At 37.6% G+C, this 18656-nt stretch overlaps 1 protein-coding gene across 1 annotated transcript in view; it reads left to right on the plus strand.

The window, feature by feature from the left end:
- The first annotated feature begins 1275 nt into the window (after positions 1-1275).
- Positions 1276-18656, plus strand: part of LOC149300347 (uncharacterized) — a 51364-nt gene continuing 33983 nt past the window's right edge. Inside the window, exons 1-6 of the mRNA XM_089485305.1 lie at positions 1276-1323; positions 3754-3968; positions 5676-5688; positions 8858-8913; positions 13239-13358; positions 17551-17670. Coding sequence (XP_089341431.1) covers positions 1276-1323; positions 3754-3968; positions 5676-5688; positions 8858-8913; positions 13239-13358; positions 17551-17670 — 572 coding nt within the window. The remainder of the gene's footprint in view (positions 1324-3753; positions 3969-5675; positions 5689-8857; positions 8914-13238; positions 13359-17550; positions 17671-18656) is intronic.

Consider the following 18656-nt stretch of genomic DNA (forward strand, 5'->3'; position numbering starts at 1 on the left):
GTTTTCACATGATTCAGAATAAAATTGCCTTTTGGTTTATTTAGAGATGCTTTCAGTTATGCTGATTAATAAATAAACCGTGATTTTCATAGGTTTTGCAAATTTTAACGGCTAAATATACCGTGTAATGCGAGCATATGATTGTCTTGTGTTGAAAGCTGTATTAAAGTGTAAGAAGCCATCAATTATAGCAGGGCAGATAAAGGTTGTCTATGTGAACTTTGGGTTCATAAAAAAAGTATAAAATACATATATTAAACAATATACAACAATACAGCATTGCAAATTTATGAGGAAATTGAGAACTGTACCTTAACAATCAGGTTTTCTAAGTCAGTATAAAAAAATTCAACATCTTTCCCCTTTAAAAAAATATAATATTCTAAAGAAATACAAATGCATGTAAAATAAAATACAAATATAAATAATACATTGTGTGTGGGGGGGGGCAAGATAAATCATGGATAGGAGCTTTTAAAGGAGGAAATTTGATACTAACTCTTCTTTATATCGATATACATGCACTCATTGGGAATTATTGTACTTGTTCTTTCTGAATTTAATGATTAGATTATTCTTTCCTATCTCCTCAAGATGGTTAAAAATTTGGAATTCATTTATTGATCCGTCTTTCACATTTGTGTTGTGTATATCTGGCCATGTCACCTTATTTTATTGAAATGCAAAAGCCCTTTGGCATTCAGTCAGTGTCTATAGAATACAAATAAACAAAATACAAATGCAATGATGTACAAGAAATATAGTTTGTTTCAATTACTAGAAGTGAGAGGTATTTTTTTTTTCATTTTATTTAAATGTAATTTGAATTTTTGTTATCATTGGCAAGTTTCATGGACTATTTAGGTGCCCCTCCCTCTCCCTGTACTGCACTAGTGTTTTGCTTTATGGCAGAACCTTGGAAGTCCTTTCCACATAGATCTTCATAAGTCAGATAAATCTCGTAGGAGTTTAAGCATATTTTTGTTTTCCACAATGCAGTGTCATAAGGATTTGTTATTGGTGCCTATGTCAGGCTGTGGTAAGACGGACATTTTACTCACAGTGTACACTTTAGTTGCAAAATACATTTCATGAAAAAAAAGAAAACTGTCCAATATTGTTATGTGTATTTTTCCATGGAAAAAATAAACATTAAATAAATTCATATAAAATCAATGTATTATATTCATAATATAGTAGTTTTTAGCTGGTTATTTTTTCTCCCCAGTATCCACGTTGTTCCTTAATGATCCACATCCAGAATTTCTGGAGGAAATGGAGAAACATGTTCCAGAGCATCCATTGCCTGAAGAAATCCAAACGGTATGGTGGTTGTGTCTATAGATCATATCTCTTCAAATGTCCCTATACAGGATGAACAGTTTCATCCCCTAATGTCCTTTTTTTCTAGCCCATCAGAATCAGATATTATATATATATATATATATATATATATATATATAATGCAGAAATTAAGATTTTTCTTCTTATTTAGCAGAAAATTCATGGTGACTTTAAATACAATTGCTAGGGTTATAGAGCACAGTTTTCAAGAGGTGATTTCTTCTTGGTATAGCTTAAATAATGGTGATTTATTAAATTAAAAAAGGTCAATAATGGGAATTTATTATTATTATTATCCTTTGGTACCAAGAGTTTATTGAAGTGTTAAACTCACAACAAAAGAAGAACTCTATAACTCTATAATAAAGAATAGCCACAAAAATTACAATTTTGTCTGCAAAGCAATCAAAGTAAGCACAGAGCAAAATGTACAGTTCTTTAGCAAAATTTGTTTTGGAGACAAAGAGTGATGTGATGCCTGGATTATTGAGTACAATGAAGGAGGGCAGACCGCATAGTGTTAAATTTAATTTCAGCTTTTGGATCAGTGAGTAGGATTATAAATTCAGGAACGCACAGTTCAGTAGAAAAGTTCTTATTTGAAAAAGTGGTTGGTGTATGAACACAGTGTTCTTCTAATGAAACCTCACGTAATGGCTCATGTTGTCCCCACTTTCTGAAAGTCAACAGCGGTATTCAAGTCGGAGCCTGCGGCGTACATTTTGGATTTTTTTTTACGGAATATCAGTATATTCGCTCGATGCCCGTAGGTTTTAAGGTTGCAAGGAGGAACTAGAAAGCCCTCAAAATAATTAACAGTTAATTGTAATCTGATATTGGGGTTATGGCAAATAATTATTTTTTGTTTTACATGTTTTCAAGGTTACTGTGAATTGGTCTAAACGGATTCAGAGAAATCTTTGGTTTCGTTGTTTGCTTCCTTTGTTTACGGAAAACAATTTTCATTTCCTGAGCTTTCTGTTTTCAAAACCAAATCTGATGCAATATTCTTTCTCTCTCTCTCTCTCTGTCCGGCAAAACTGACAAACAAATAGATAACGAATATTTAGAGATTTTTGGCAATTAGGCCGGTAACATATTTGTCAGAATCAAATTTGTGAAAAAAAGAGGGGCTGTGGTATTTGACTAACAATGTTAAATGGGACCTTTTACCCTGTCTGGGAACAAAATATTTGAATTGAAGGTTATCGGAACATAAGTATTTCATAAATTACTTTACACTAAATATATCAATCCCCTCTGTTCCGTATTAAAACTCTGAAGCAATGTTGCTTGTGCTTTATTTATGAAGTCATCCTATTTTGGGTTGAAATACATTTTGTTGTCTTGCCTAACTCTGGTATTCTCTATTTCTATTTACTTTTCATTATTTCTTGATATGGGCTCAGTTATTACATTTTCATATACTATATGTACATATAGAGTAGATATAGCCGTGCCTGAAGCATGACAGTAAACTGGTTCATCAGGAGGTTATTGCTTTGAAGATATTGTTTTTCAAGGCAGTGCCAAGGAAAAACCAATAATGTAGTTTAGCACAAAAAAAATGATTTTATTTAATTTTCTTCCAAATAGCATCCTTAATCTGTAGACCTGGAGGCTGCCTTTTTTGGGTGCCTTTCCCTGATCAAGCACCACACTGAACTGTTTCTTTATGGCAATGCTAATGAAGTCTGTTCCACTATAGACTAATCAGTGTCCGTAGGGTTAATTTCCAGGAGAGTTGTGGTTTCAACTCACTTGATTCACTACTTTTTCCATTTTTTTTTGAGCAAGAAGGACTGAGCTGGTCATGCGTAATGCATGATTTCATGGGTGAGGATACTTGGGAAAAATCTCACTGATTTAAGTATAAATTATACAGAACCAGCACTGGGGTTGGACCTTCATAACGTACAAAGTCTCCTGACAACTACTCTCCTTTTAGTGAATAGACCCCCACACGGTGATTAAGACTGAGCCATTTTATTCTCTGTCACAGAGACAAAGCTAGATCATGTACAACGACTAATATTCAGCTGCCGGAAAACACTATATTAAGCAAAAACTAAAGTTTTTACAATGCACTAAAATTTAAATGGAATGCACTCAATTTTTTTTATTAGGTTAGTACTCCAGAAATGAACTGAAAGGAATCCTTGAATATCTCAGCTGCAATCTATTCTTTGTTTCTCAGCATGCATTTTTTTTTCTTTTGTTATTGCCTCAAATAAACTATTCTACTCAGTTTTCCCCTAATAGATATACAAATTATATAAATAATTCTATCATATATAGTTTAATCCCTGCTTAAACCAATTTGCCCATATACAAGCATGAACAAGCATTCGAGTTATTAGAGTATTGCTGTAAATGTATAATTTTGGGCGCATTCTCTAATTCTCCCAGATGCCGCGTGACCAGACAGTTTGCAAATATTGTGGAGTCAGCTACTTAATCCTTCACGAGTTCAAGCTTTTAGAAGACAAACTCAAAGCAATGGAAAAAGAACTGAAATTTTATCAAGGTAGCGTAGAACGAGAGAAAACGCTACAAGAAGAACTTCGGCGTCTTAGCCAAGAGCTTGAACAAAGCAAGACTGACAGAGAGTCTGGAGCGGAAAGGTCAGAAAGTACTATCCGTTTTTTTTCGTTTTTTTAATTTTAATACACTCATTAATGAAGTTCAAAGCTGAAATGTGGAAAAATAGGTCTTGCAATCCTGCCAAAAGTAGGCTATGTCACATTGGGCCTACAGCTGAATAAATGTAAGTCTGTTAATTAAATCTTTATATCATCCGTTCCTCCCAGGCTAGTCTATACTTCTCACGCAGTTGGAAGCACAATTTAGCTGTGGTGTTGTATGTGAGAAAAGGTCACTGGTTCCTACTTGGGATAAAGCCATTAAAATGGCAAAGAGAATAAAAAAACAAATTCAGTATTGCTTTATTGACTGTGATATAGTACTGTGTAATAAATAGATACACTGAAATCATCCATGATTTTGAACATAAAAAATGATCATCCTTGGTACGCTCACAAGACCCCTTCTGCTTCTGTACAAAATATTATGATTATTATTATTATTATTTTGTACCAGTTTTAGGCACCACACAGGGGCTAATACCTTCTGCTTCTGTTTTATCATTGCTTCCATTTACAAGTGGGGCAAGAAATTGGGCCAGATTCAATGATTGTTATGATGATTTTGTGACTACAGTGTGTGTGACTGTGCTTGCATAAATGCTACACAACTTTCTGTGCGTAGCCCGCAGGCTAGCGGAGAGTGTGTGAACACCAAGTATGTGCTTATGCAATAGTATGAAGATATGGTAATCTGCGTGCAGGTAAATACAGGTGACATTATATGGCCCCTCGCTCATGCAGAGACATCTCCTTGTTGGAGCAAATGATAAGGCATTTTACTGATTTAACAATTTCTACACATACACTATCGTTCAAAGGTTTGGGGGCAGCTGATTTTATAGAATACGTAGACATTTCTAGCTGCGTAGCATAATTGCAGAATGTTTTTCTAATGATCAATTAACCTTTTTAAACATAAACTTGGATCAGCGAACAAAACCTTACATCAGAACACTTGAGTGATGATTGGCAATAAAGAGCTTCTACACGCCTATAAAGATATTCCATTAAAAGTCAGCTGTTTGCAGCTACAATAGTCATTTACGACATTAACACCGTCTGCGCTGGATTTCTCATCCATTTCATGTTATTTTAACGGACAAAATTTTCTGTACTTTCAAAAATAAGGGCATTTCTAAATGACCATAAACTTTTGGATAATAGGGCATATGATAGATTCTTCACTATGATTTAACATGTTAGTTTTTCAGTTTTGGAATATACCCTTATTGTTCATGTACAGTAATATACGTGTGGTTGTTTAATCAGTGCAGTTTACATATATTTATTTGTTGCTCTAGATAAAACGGGACATGTTCTCTTAACAGTACATTGGAAGAGTCTTTTCTTTGTGGCTTTACGTAATCCCGGATCTCAAGCATTATAATCCGGTAATGCTGATTGTGTAACCAAGACAAGTGGTAAAATGACAGTGACATTTATTTACCTTTTATTATGTTTTAATATGGAATTCTATTTTAACCCTTGCTGCGTCAGTTTTCAATGTTTTCGACCAAGTTTGCCAGGACACTGTTGAGCAATTTTCTTTTTTTTCTATTAATTCAAACCCCTATAAATATTTTATAGTGGCCACACTGTACCTAATCATGCTTTGTATAGAAGTATATAGACTCTGATGACTAGACTATAGACTCAAACCTTAATATGTCCTTGGTTTTGTTTTAGGCATGATGACATGGTAAACCTCAAAAAAATAACATTTTGCATATGTTCTTAATAGTTATGCTTATTTCAAAAGTCTGACTTCCTAAAAGGACATAAATTCTGTACAGTTTTACAGGTATGCATGACCCCCACAGGGTAATATTGCTGGTAGGTCAAAACATACACTACCGTTCTAACGTTAGGGGTCACTAAAAAAGTTCCTTGTTTTTGGAAGAAAATTAAGTTTTGTCCAATAAAATAGCACGGAATGGGTCAGAAATACAGTTGTTAATGTTGTAAATGACTATTGTATCTGGAAACCGCTGATTTTTAATGGGATATCATCATAGGCTCACAGGGGCTCTTTATAAGCAACCATCACAACTGTGTTCCAATGGCACGTTGTGTTGCCTAATCTGAATTTAAATCTAAAAGGCTACTTGATCATTAGAGAAACTTTTTGCAATTATGCTGCACAGCTAGAAATGTCCTTGAATGATAGTGTATTTCATGTGATATTTCAAGCACATATACAAATACAGATGCAAGTATGTGTATTAATCCACGGATCTATCTGACCCAATTTCATGTTTCAGTTTCCCTTCCACAAGCATCTGTTGCGTGTTCCCACCCATTCCCCTGCCTCATTTTACCTTCTCCTCTTTCCATTTTTCAGTTCAATAAAGAATTATATCGGTGCTTAAAAACAAGACGAAACTGAAGCATCTCTTTGCTATGATAGTTCATTGGTATAAATCATTGCTACTTAATATACTATCTTTAAGAAGGTTGTTTCCCTTAGAAGAACACATTTCCCTGCCAAATCATTTGCCTCAAGTAATTAAGATTAATATCTAATTTATGCCAGTGGAAAGAAGATGTTAGATTTAAAGAAGTGGAACATAATTGGAAAATTTTGAAAATGTAAACGTGACTAATGCAGGTTGACAATGTGATGCTACAAGTAATCACGTGAACTTACATCATCTGTGTTCAGATGCTAGCGCAAGACCAAGTATGATCACAATTTTTTTTTCAGTTTTAAAACCCTAAAAATGTGCACACATATGGTACTATTTAATCCTGGTGTTATAGAAGGCAGAATTATTTTAAATTCAATTTTGTGAATAGAAATCAGGTTGCCAGCCAACCAATGATAATAGACGCTCGGTTCTCTATGACAGTAAAAAAAAAAAGCAGATGGTTTGCATGATTAAATATAGGTAATCAGCATAGAGATGTAATTCTCGAGTGTAAAAATGTAGGTAGCAAAAATATTAAGGCATTCCACGCAATATGTGAGTGTGGGACAAAGGAAAACGATAGAAAAGTATTGCTTAAGTGAAATGAGAGCTTGCATGTCACAGAGGTTAATTAAAGGTAGGATATATTGAACAAGTAAAAGGTGTAAATGTTTGATATTACTGTAAAAAACAGATTTTTAAGAAGCTTTCCCCTGAAGATCAAATGCCATGTTTTTCTATTTCTCCATAGACTAGATGTAGTAGAAATTGCAGTTGTGACATCATGTTTTACCCATGTCAGACTGAGGTGATGTCATGTTTTATCTCAGTAATGCGTCAACAAAGTACCTTATTTGCACAGTGCCCACATTTTTGGCCTGTTGGCACAATAGTAGGGACAGCCATCTTGTGGTACTCTCCCCTGACCAGGTTGGAACTGATAGCAAGTATCTTGTTACAGGGGTGTGTAGCTAAGTGTCAGAGAAGTCTTTTGCTGCGGAGAAACAGACTTCCCTGTGACCAGGTTAGGAAGCTATGATTGGTGTTTGAAGACACCAAGCTCTAAAAGGCTTTGTAGTGGCAGGTCCATTATTCTCCTGTCATACCAAATACTTAGCTCCCAACACATGACACTGTCCACTGTTATAGACCATGGCAGAAATACTGGCAGCCTGCCTCTTGGTGGGTCAAGAATGACATTATTTTCATGGCTTTACATCCACATTTTTTTTGAAGGAATAAAACTGCTAATAGCGATGTTGGGAAAAAGCAGTGTAATTCAAAAACATCTGACATATTTTTTTGTTTTATGGAAAACAGAATAAAACAGTTTGGGAACACGTAGGTGAGCTGAATGCGCACATAATTGTCCAAGAGCTAGAATGGTGTGTGTCTTTGCCATGCCTCAGTTGGCAGCTCATCAATATCTCCTGTGAAATGGCAGTGACACGCTGTGCTTGGCATGACACCACTCAGGGTACGTGGAGAGCTTTCCACTTTAAATGAGATGAGAATTTTCCCAGAGGATGCCCCTTGCATGTAAACAATATTTTGATGCTGAAAGATAGACATTGATAGCTGTCCTAAAGGGTTTCATGCAAGTCTTCTCATACTGGATAAGACAGCACTGTAATGGATTTACTTACATTAAGAAGTAAATAAAAATGTGCCCTTTTCAGGTAATCACTTGTAATGGGTAACATAATAAACATTACCCTCATGCTTTAGAAAAAAGCATATTAAAGTTGTTTGTACCAATAATTGACACTGAGAGGCATGTGACATACATCACCATTCTGTGACAAGTCACAGAAATGTATTCACTAAATAGGGAAGTTTACACTTGAACATTTAAAGGATCTCAAGTCTGCGTAATGAATGTGGGGCGCATTCTTGAAAGTCTTCCCATCAATTTAGCTACTCATTATGTCTGGCCAATTCAGCCTTTTTAGGTCTATTCACTAAGAAGTTGAGTGTTCGTTCAAGTTAATTTAATTGACCAGATTTCACTATTATGGGAATGCCTGTGACTTTAAATTTTGCGAGGTTCACTTGCAAAGTTTAGTTAAAACATCAACCCCTATGTGTTTTAATGAAAAAAATGACAAAACAAGGAAGAAGAAAAACAACGGACCTCTGCTAACCAGGGGAGATGATGTTCCAATCCTGAGTGTATTGGGGCAGGAGAAAGAAAATAAACTTTGACGTGGATATGGGGCCTAGATATACACTGCAGCCCCATTCACTACTTAGGGGCTTGGGGATTAATGTATAATAAAACCTCAACTTGAATATATCTATAGGTGCCCCTCAAGAGTATTTCAGGAATTAGGGCGATGGGGTGGTATGAAGAGGATAGGGTATACCGGGTTCCTAACTTCGAGGTTTATATTATAAGGCGGAATGATCTTTGAGCCACTCTTAATTATAGGTGTTCTATTTTTTTATTTGATTATGTAGGTTGAAACTGTTGGCCGGCACTGGCATATCACCTTGCATCCTCCCGGAGGTGTGAGGTGAAATATGCTTATTTTTGCCACTTGCAAGCAGCTTGCAGGTTAGTTATGTGCAAGTTTCTTGCTTCTTTCAATTTGCTTAATTTCGGCTCTTCTGCAGTCTGAGACTTGTATAGACTATTTCAGTGAAGATAGTGTCCACAGCAGTTTGTAATGCCATTTTAGAAAACCACACTTTGTAGAAAACAGTATAGTCTTGTGTGCTTTCATGACTTCACTCATCCCTTCTTCAGATGTATGTGTCCATAATATGCATCTATAACAGGATCCAAAGTTGTAGTGGAAGTAGCTATGCCAGCTGTGGTGATGAACAAGCTAGGTCCATGCACAGATTGATCTGAAATCACCCTCCAGATAACATAATCATGATAGGTTTTCATTTCTGACCTAGAATATCTGGGTTAAGGGATAAATCCTCACATTTCTTACTTAGGACCTTGGGCATATTCTGAGGATAAAACAAGACTGGGCATCTGACTCTTTTAAATTTGACATTGACTTGGAGCCTCACAGTTGTTAAAGTCATAGTTGAAATCCTTAAATACAGGCATCTGAGTTAGGCGCAAGTTAGGGTTTCCATAAGGACTGCCATTACTACCATTTGGTGAATACAGGTGGAAATTTGTGATGGATTATTTACGGGTTGATTAGCTCATTTATGAAGTTCTCGGCATAAGGAACCATCCAACTCAAATAATACTTCTACCTTATTCTAGGCACAAAACATCCTATGCCAGTCTCAAAATGCATTCCAGACATCAAGGGGGACCGGTACACAATGATCCGCTAAAAATATGTGGAATGTAAAATAACACATTTGTTCCGAGCAACAGGTGCAGATATGACCTAAGGAGAGTTAAAAAAAAGTAGTTTCTGTCTCACCGTCATCTCCATGAAATAAGCTTTTCTTGTTTATGTAGTTAAAATCCAACTTTTTCTTTTTTTTCTTAATGTATCATAGCAGCCCTTCAGTTTTAATGTTTAGATGTTCTCACCAATAAACCAAACGTTAAAAAGGTCTATTAGGTAAAGAAACATAAAATACATAGTTTGGTTTTACCAAATGAAATGATGCACTTTTAAATTAATATTTTTTTTAATAATCCAACATGAGGGCTTTGCTCAATTAAGTAATTGGTTGAATTAATTGCATGAAAATGTTTGATTTGCTTAGAATGTGTAGCCCATCACTATTATGTCTAGCACAACTGTGATAAACACACTGTGTTATCCGAAATCCAGATTCAACATTTTTGGAATATCCAGCAAGTTCACCCAAACAACTTGGAAAGTGAAAGGCACATGCCAAGCCATTGAGACGAGTGTTAAGAAATAAAATCAGGGGTGACAATGCTTTGTGGACTTTCTTTTGAAAATATAGGTATCTATCAAACCCTGGAAAATGTCATTTCACTCACATGCCTTAGGACAAAGAATCAATAGAATTAACTTGATATCTTTTTGAGACACATCAAGCTCTTCTTCAAGAGGGTATGATAGTGGGGATGGGATGTGTATGAAACATGGAATCCAGTAAGCATTAAACATTAAAACAGGGCTGGAGTGCTCCTTTAAATGGGAACTCCAATGGAAAAAAGAAGGTTTTCATTAGGGTGTGGATTCTCTTCACTAATCGTTATGAAGTGCAGACACTGGCTAGATAAATCACAGCTCTCTTGCAAATGCTCCCTTTAGTGAATTAAGCCAACTGAGCATAATACAGAGTGCTGTATACAGTTATGTAGGTTTCAATAAACTTCCGTTATTTCCAGACCTCGAGGCTCTTGTGGTTAGTCATATTTTTGGGAGACATTCCCTGCTCAAACACCACACTGAGCTGATACTTTATGGCAATGATAACGAAGTCTGTTCCTCCACAGACATTTGTCAAAGTGTCCAACTTGGTGATTAAGACTGAGCCATTGCATTGTTTTTCACAGACAGTACGATAAGGTGACAGTGTGTGGCATTATGTAATGTAAAAACTAGAATTGTTTTAGTAAAAGAAAACAGCACCCGAGTTTTGAAACTGTATTTTTAATCTCATACTAGTGATATAAAAATGAGTGAGAGTTCCTCTTTTAGTAATATTGCTTCCTATTATAATGTGGAAGTATAGACATGTTCCCTTAAAACGCGTGCACGAGGAACTAGTCAAAATCCGCTTTGTCAGTTTGAGAATGCACATGGTTTCAAGCCAATGTTATTCACATTAGAAAAGAGTGTTTCTTTAATCCCGAGAAATACTACCATTTTTTGTTATTAAAGCAAAAAAAAAGGTAGCATTATGGAAAATAACAGTATCCAAGTTATCTTCTTATCTCCCAATAAGTATCACGTCATGTTATTCTGTAATGTAATTGCCTGTAAGTCTCTTCAAATGGGTTGGCATTTACCTTATGTAACCTATTGCATGCTCTTAACAGTGCCTCTTACTATGTTATGTAATATAGATATGATGTAGATGTTCTAGCTCTGTTTCCCTGTGTGGTAATCTTGTACAGCTCAGTATAGCAAGCTGGTTTATAGAAGCCACAACATTCATATCTTATCAGTACACAGCATGCCCTCAGTAAGAATTGTTTGGCGATACTGTAATGTCCCTCGCAGACTGTAAATTACTATCACAGAGTGATAGGCACTGCTAACTGTTTTGATCCTCATTTTCAGACTTCACAAGGTCACAAAGATTAGCCGTGTTCACACAGTCACATGCTGAAACCACACACCATAATTTCCTGCTTCTAACGGTTCCCTCCCTAACTAACCGTCTTGGAAATGCATAGGGTTTTACCTGGGGCCCCATCTGTTGTCACCTCATTAACCATGTGAAATATTGTGGTACACGAGTATAACTGCATATCACTAAATGGTTCTGTTCTTTGATCACATTCTCAAACCAGATTTATGTTGAGGAAGTAACTTGAAGTTACATCACAGAGACGCTGAGGGAAGAAATACTTTACATATACGCCAAACGCCATAAAGCATACGATGACAGATGCACAACATGTTCAGCTTTGTTGATCTGTTTTGCGAGGTTCAAAAGTGGGACAGGGTTCCTGAAAAATAGATTGTCTAACCCACTCTGCTCCAAACACAGGCACTTAATTATAGACATCTATGTGTATCCAATTACATCTATATATACTCACCTCAGTTTAAGCCCAAAACCATAAACACATCCCTCTTAAAATACCAATTTGTACTAAAAACAAAGGATTTGAGTACTACAAACCAAAGGCAAAAGAGGCATTTGCTTTATTCGGGTTAAAAGTGTAATGGCATTCTGTATGTTGTATTTAATTACCATTCACTCATGCTATGTATGGTCATCTTTAATTATAATGAGGTTCTGGGCAAGCCACCCTACTGCCCCTCTAGCTCCATTCTACCTGATGCCAGCAGCTCTGCCATTGTTGATACTTCACTCAATATGCTTTGGTCCTTTGGTCCCATGGGCACCCAGCAACAGCTGCTGTTGGCCAAAATGGTAAGCCTGGACCCAGGTCCTCTTTTGACCCACCTTGAAGACAGTTATGCCTTTTGCAGGTACACAAGCATTTTGTTCTTGCAAGTTTAATCATTAATACAATCGAGGTTAGTTGAGATTAGTTGAAATTTCCCCAACTCCACATGGCCCAACCTAAATGAATTCTGCAGTAATAGCTGAGCTGGACCCGGAATATGCATTGTTAAATATTTGAAGACATCTCACAAATGTAACCATGCATAATGCAGGACTTCGTCCTTCATAACCACTCAGAGCAGCCACTTGATAATGCATAGTTTAGTCATGCTCTCAAACAAAACAGACACAAGGACACAATCCAGTTGCTGTAGCCCATTTCAAAGCAATGTTCTCCATAAGGTTCCCTGACCACGAAAAGCCTATAGAAGAAAATCATTTACTCACCAACTAATTTTGCAAAACTATTTTTTTTTTATTTTTTTGCATTTAATGATACAAACGACCAAAAAGTACACAGAACTTTTTACAAAACAAATGTTCACAAACAGGAACTTAAGAAAAGGAAGAACAGCATTTTGTTATGGCTTGTGTTTCCTACATGTTCAGGTTCTTCTTGAGAACCAGCAGCATTTGTACAGAAACTCTTCATATATTTCGACCCTTTATCCTTCTTTTTCGCCCCGAGCATTATACTTAAGAAAAATAGTAGCAGCTCGGATGCACTCATTGAAGGGTTGTGGTGCACAGTCTGTGATTACATTTCCCGGTACTGACTGTATTGTACCGATTCACCCTCCCAAATATCTGGCTCGGATTAAATTTCTGATAAGACAGATCTTTGCGGCTGTTCTAGGTCTGCTTGGCTTCCTGCAGTTCTCTCCATCCGTAAATTTGGAACAAAGAGGGACAAAAACAGAACACACTGTTTTGGTTATGTTCCTTATTTTCTATGTCAGTGCCAGGGTACACCATGGTAAGTGCAATAAAGTGTTTCTAACACAATGGGCACTTTTCAATACATAATGAAGTTACCACTTATTGATGGAAAACATTTTATTTTCGTATATATCAATAGAGCTGAAAATTTGCCTAACAGGCATGTTGCATTAAAGTGTCTATTGCCATAAAACAAAACGGAAAAACTAAAATAAGTTTATTGCTTTTTCCAATTTAAGATGATACACATATAATCAGCCTAATTAACGTACAGGATAATAATACAACATATAAAGGTATATCAATGTTGGAGCAAAGTGTTTTTTCAATCATCAAGAATGTTTAATTAGTTGCTATGTTGATTATACTTTTTGTACTATTTTGCATTAGAGTCACTTTTTTTAAATATAACCCCAAATACATTCTATATGTGCCTCACACTGACACATAGTTATGGCTTAGTAAAGAAAAAACTGGGGCAAAACTATAATTTCTACTTCGGCTATGGGAAGTGTATTTTTGTGCATACCGTTTCATGGGTGGTAAGAGTAAATTCTCTGCTTACAGTGAAGGAAAAAATGATTTGATCCCCTGCTGATTTTGTAAGTTTGCCCACTGACAAAGACATGATCAGTCTATAATTTTAATGTTAGGTTTATTTGAACAGTGAGAGACAGAATAATAACAAAAAAATCCAAAACAATGCATTTCAAATTAGTTCTAAATTGATTTACTCAGTGAAATAAGTATTTGACCCCTTTGCAAAACATGACTTTGTACTTGGTGGCAAAACCCTTGCTGGCAATCACAGAGGTCAGACGTTTCTTGTAGTTTTGCACACATCTCAGGAGGGATTTTGTCCCACTCCTCTTTGCAGATCCTCTCCAAGTTAATAAGGTTTTGAGGCTGATGTTTAGCCACTTCCTCCACAGATTTTCTATGAGATTAAGGTCTGGAGACTGGCTAGGCCACGCCAGGACCTTAATGTGCTTCTTCTTGAGCCACTCCTTTGTTTCCTTGGCCGTGTGTTTTGGTTGATTGTCATGCTGGAATACCCATCCACAACCCATTTTCAATGCCCTGGCCGAGGGAAGGAGGTTCTCACCCAAGATTTGACGGTACATGGCCACACCCATTGTCCCTTTGATGCGCTGAAGTTGTCCTGTCCCCTTAGCAGAGAAACACCCCCAAAGCATAATGTTTCCACCTCCATGTTTGACGGGGATGGTGTTCTTGGGTGTCAGCATTCCTCCTCCTCCAAACACAGTGAGTTGATGCCAAATAGCTCGATTTGGTCTCATCTGACCACAACACTTTTTTACCCAGTTCTCTTCTGAATCTTTCAGATGTTCACTGGCAGACTTCAGACGGGCCTGTACATGTGCTTTCTTGAGCAGGGGGACCTTGCAGGAGCTGCAGGATTTCAGTCCTTCATAGTGTAGTGTGTTTCCAGTTGTTTTCTTGGTGACTATAGTCCCAGCTGCCTTGAGATCACTGACAAGATTCTCCTGTGTAGTTCTGGGCGGATTCCTCGCCGTTCTCATGATCATTGAAACTCCACAAGTTGAGATCTTGCATTGAGCCCCAGACCGAGGCAGATTGACAGTTATTTTGTTTTTCTTCCATTTGCGAATAATCACCTTCTCACCAAGCTGCTTGGCAATGGTCATGTAACCCATTCCAGCCTTGTGTAGGTCTACAATCTTGTCCCTGACATCCTTGGACAGCTCTTTGGTCTTGGTCATGGGGGAAAGTTTGGAATCTGATTGATTGCTTCTGTGGACAGGGCTCTTTTATACAGGTAACAAGCTGAGATTAGGAGCACTCTCTTTAAGAGTTGCAGAGAAAAGTTCAAATAAGCACTGATCATCGGACTATTTATATACCGTATTGGCTCGGATATAGGCCGCACTTTTTTTCCCCACTTTAAGTCTTTAAAGTGGGGGTGCGGCCTATATTCGGGGTCTAGCGCCCGACGCCCGGGACATGCAGTCCCGGGCGCCGGGCAGGCAGCGGGGTTAGGATACAGATCCCCCGCAGCGGTGCAGGGGACCTGCATCCTACTCCCCGATACGCTCAGACAGCCTCCCCTGCCAGCACTTCCCACGGGGGGGGGTGCCGGCACGGGAGGTTGTCTAAGCGCATCGTGCGGTTGTCTAACCGCACGATGCGTTTTACCTCTGGCCCCCCGCCTGACTTACCGGAGCAGACTCCCGGGTGTCTTGCGGGGCCAGCGGGGGACATCTACGCAATACGCGTATACAACTTCCGGTGCCGGCACATCCGGCACCGGAAGTTGTATACGCGTATTGCGTAGATGTCCCCCGCCGGCCTCGCAAGACACCCGGGAGTCAGCTCCGGTAAGTCGGGGGGCAGAGGAGGACAGTGGCAGCATATCTCGGGGAGGGAGGAGGACAGTGGCAGCATATCTCGGGGGGGGGGCAGAGTGGCAGCATGTTTTTTTGGTGCTTTTTTAAAGAAAAAAACTTTTTCTTTAAAAAAGCACCAAACTTTTAGGGTGCGGCCTATATACGGGGGCGGCCTATATCCGAGCCAATACGGTAACTTGGGTAAGTTGGTATTTTACCTTAGTACCCTTAACATAAAGCAGCTTCACAAAGTCCTGACTTCCTAAGAAATTTTTTTATGACTTGTTATTTTGGTTTTCAGCAAACTGAATCTTTTCATTTAAGAAAGCACTTTGGTTTCAAATATGTTTTTTTTGTCTCCTGTCATGAAAGCTAAACATTCAGTTCTGCAGTTCTGCATTACTGTGTTCCCAGTACCTAAGACCACTGTGGGTTTAAACAATACATAATTTTTACAGCATTCAACACTTGCATTGTTAGCTATCCTCTTCCTGCTGTGAAGAATAATGAAAGCAGCTGAGCCACCCCCCCCCAAAAAAAATCAACGTATCATATGTAATATTAACATGAACAAGCTACAATGAGCTTGTAACAAAATATTTCAACCTTGGGGGCACATATTTATTATATCCTCTCTGAATACAAGTTTCAAAACATGATACAAAGACTTAAATAGCTATGAAATGAGACATGGATTAAGCCGTAGCATAAACGTGAAATGCAAAGTACAATGCAGAATATGCAATGTTACACCACAACGCTGGTCTGAGCTGTGTTCATTCATTCACCTTAATACCTTGATGTGAGCAGTGCTTGAATGAAAATTTGTAAGGTAATACATACTGTGTATTTTATTTTGCTTCTGCTTTTGTCACCTTTTTGCCCCCATAGTCATACTAATTGTGCAAGATGCCACTCTCAGATTTACATACAAGGGGTACTCCTATCATGCACCAATAAAATCTAGGAAGATCGAAATTGCTCTAACTTTAACCCCTTTTAACCAAAATACTAGTTCCAGATTTGTAATTTAAAGTTTTTCCTTTATGGGTTATCAAACACTTTGCCCCCAAAAAAGGTTGAAAACCGTAAAAGGTTACTTTTGTAACATTATACATTTTGATGGCCTTGAAAGGTCGCTTCCCCATGCTAAACGCAAAGGAGTCCTTCCGTTGTACTGTCTGAAAGATATATCATGTTGCTATTCAGAATCAGTCTTTCTCTAAAGAAAAATATGTGCGGTATGTTTTCTGTTCCTTCACATTCCTTCAGGCACAAGGTTAAGACTTGAAGGTAATGCCTACCACTCGGCATATGCTTTGAGTACTAAGAAACTTTTTGAAATATTTGTGGCATGTCCAATGGAAAACATATTTATTTAGCCTGAGCTGGAGGGCCTTGCAGGGTTATGCGACGCAGGGTAATTGTTTTTTTAATTAGCGTTTTTCTGAATTGTAAAGCAAAGACCCGGGAGAGCTCTGTGTATCACAATAATTAATGTGTCGGGGCTGCCCGCATGGTTTGCTGGGCCTGGGGCAAGGAGAGTTTCTGGGGGCCTTTAAATATCTCCAAGAAGTAGAAAGGTATAGTTTTTTTTTACATTACATTGCTTTCTTATTAATAGAGCTCAAGCAAGTTCTGTAGGATTATTACAATAAAGGAGAGTGAAAATGAAAACGTTACAATATACAAAATGTATAATACCGTGTAAAGAGGACCCTGTTCTTCTGAGCTTATATTCTTTTTTATGTTATCTTTGTCTGTTCTATGGTAATTGTTGTGATGTATTTTGCAATACAAATCAATAACATGGTTACAGTGTGACTGTTGATTGTTCATGATATTTGTGTCCTTTCCCAGGCTGCAGATTATGGCATTAAGTCTGAAGGAGAAAGATCATGAGCTGGAGCTCTTTACTGAACGGTTTAGATGCTGTGAGCAAGAGCTAGCGGTTGCACATGGCCAGCAGCAGCTGTTTCGGTGAGTGATGTTAATACGACCATGGTTTTGCCAAGATCTAAGTGAAGCATGATTTGAATATGGTATTGACTGCAACTGGCAAATTTTGTTAGTTATATACAGACCCGGACTAGCCATAGGACAAACCAAGCATATATCTGCTTGGACCAGTGCACCGTGGCACCTCTCAAGTATTGCCGCTCGTATGAGAGTGCCTGTCATTTAGTGTATACACATAGCCACAAGCAGCAAAACTGTAAGACCGTAGCATGTGTCTGCGTATCCAGCAGGCAATCGCATTTATGGTATTTATTAAGTGTTAGGGCTGATTTTTAACCCTATTCCAACCATAATTATATAGCAAGGAGGTATATGAAACATGCGTAATGCAACATGATGTTGCAAACGCTATTGCAAGTCATAACCCCCCGTGTTCCTGTAGAATCCCCCCCAAATGCATTTGCCTCTTTCCCTACGCCCCAGCTAAATGTCTTGTTGGAGATGCACTCACCTCCAGTCTATACTCCAGTACTCATGTCTACACTTTCTGCACCATGACTGCATATTCTGTGTGCTTTCTTTTTCTTTTTTTTTATATGAGATGAATGTAAATCAAAGCGCTCACAGTGAGTACTTTAATACGCATTCTTCTATAACAGGGGTGTCAGGGACATTAGACTGTCTCTTAGGTCTATTGCTTTGGTGCGTGCTGAAAACAATACAGTTTGGTCTAAAATATTTGACTGATTGCATCCTTTCTATTATACCGAGTTATTATAGTTCATCTCCGTTGGTTGCTATGGTCATAAAATCACTTTTCACTGTATAGCAGAATCACTTTTTGTACATAACATTACTTTTTTTAAAAAGATAAAACTTACAACAAAGAAACCATGTTTTTTTGCAGAGAACATTTTACCATTATTTTTATTTTATTCCGAAATGTCACTACTTTCTTTCCAGTGATAACTTTATTTTTATCCCCTGAACGTTACAGCCTCTGATCT

This window comes from Sceloporus occidentalis, unplaced genomic scaffold, assembly GCF_023333645.1.
Source record: "Sceloporus occidentalis isolate IW3139 unplaced genomic scaffold, rSceOcc1.0.p SCAF_25, whole genome shotgun sequence".
NCBI classification, from domain to species: Eukaryota; Metazoa; Chordata; class Lepidosauria; order Squamata; family Phrynosomatidae; genus Sceloporus; species Sceloporus occidentalis.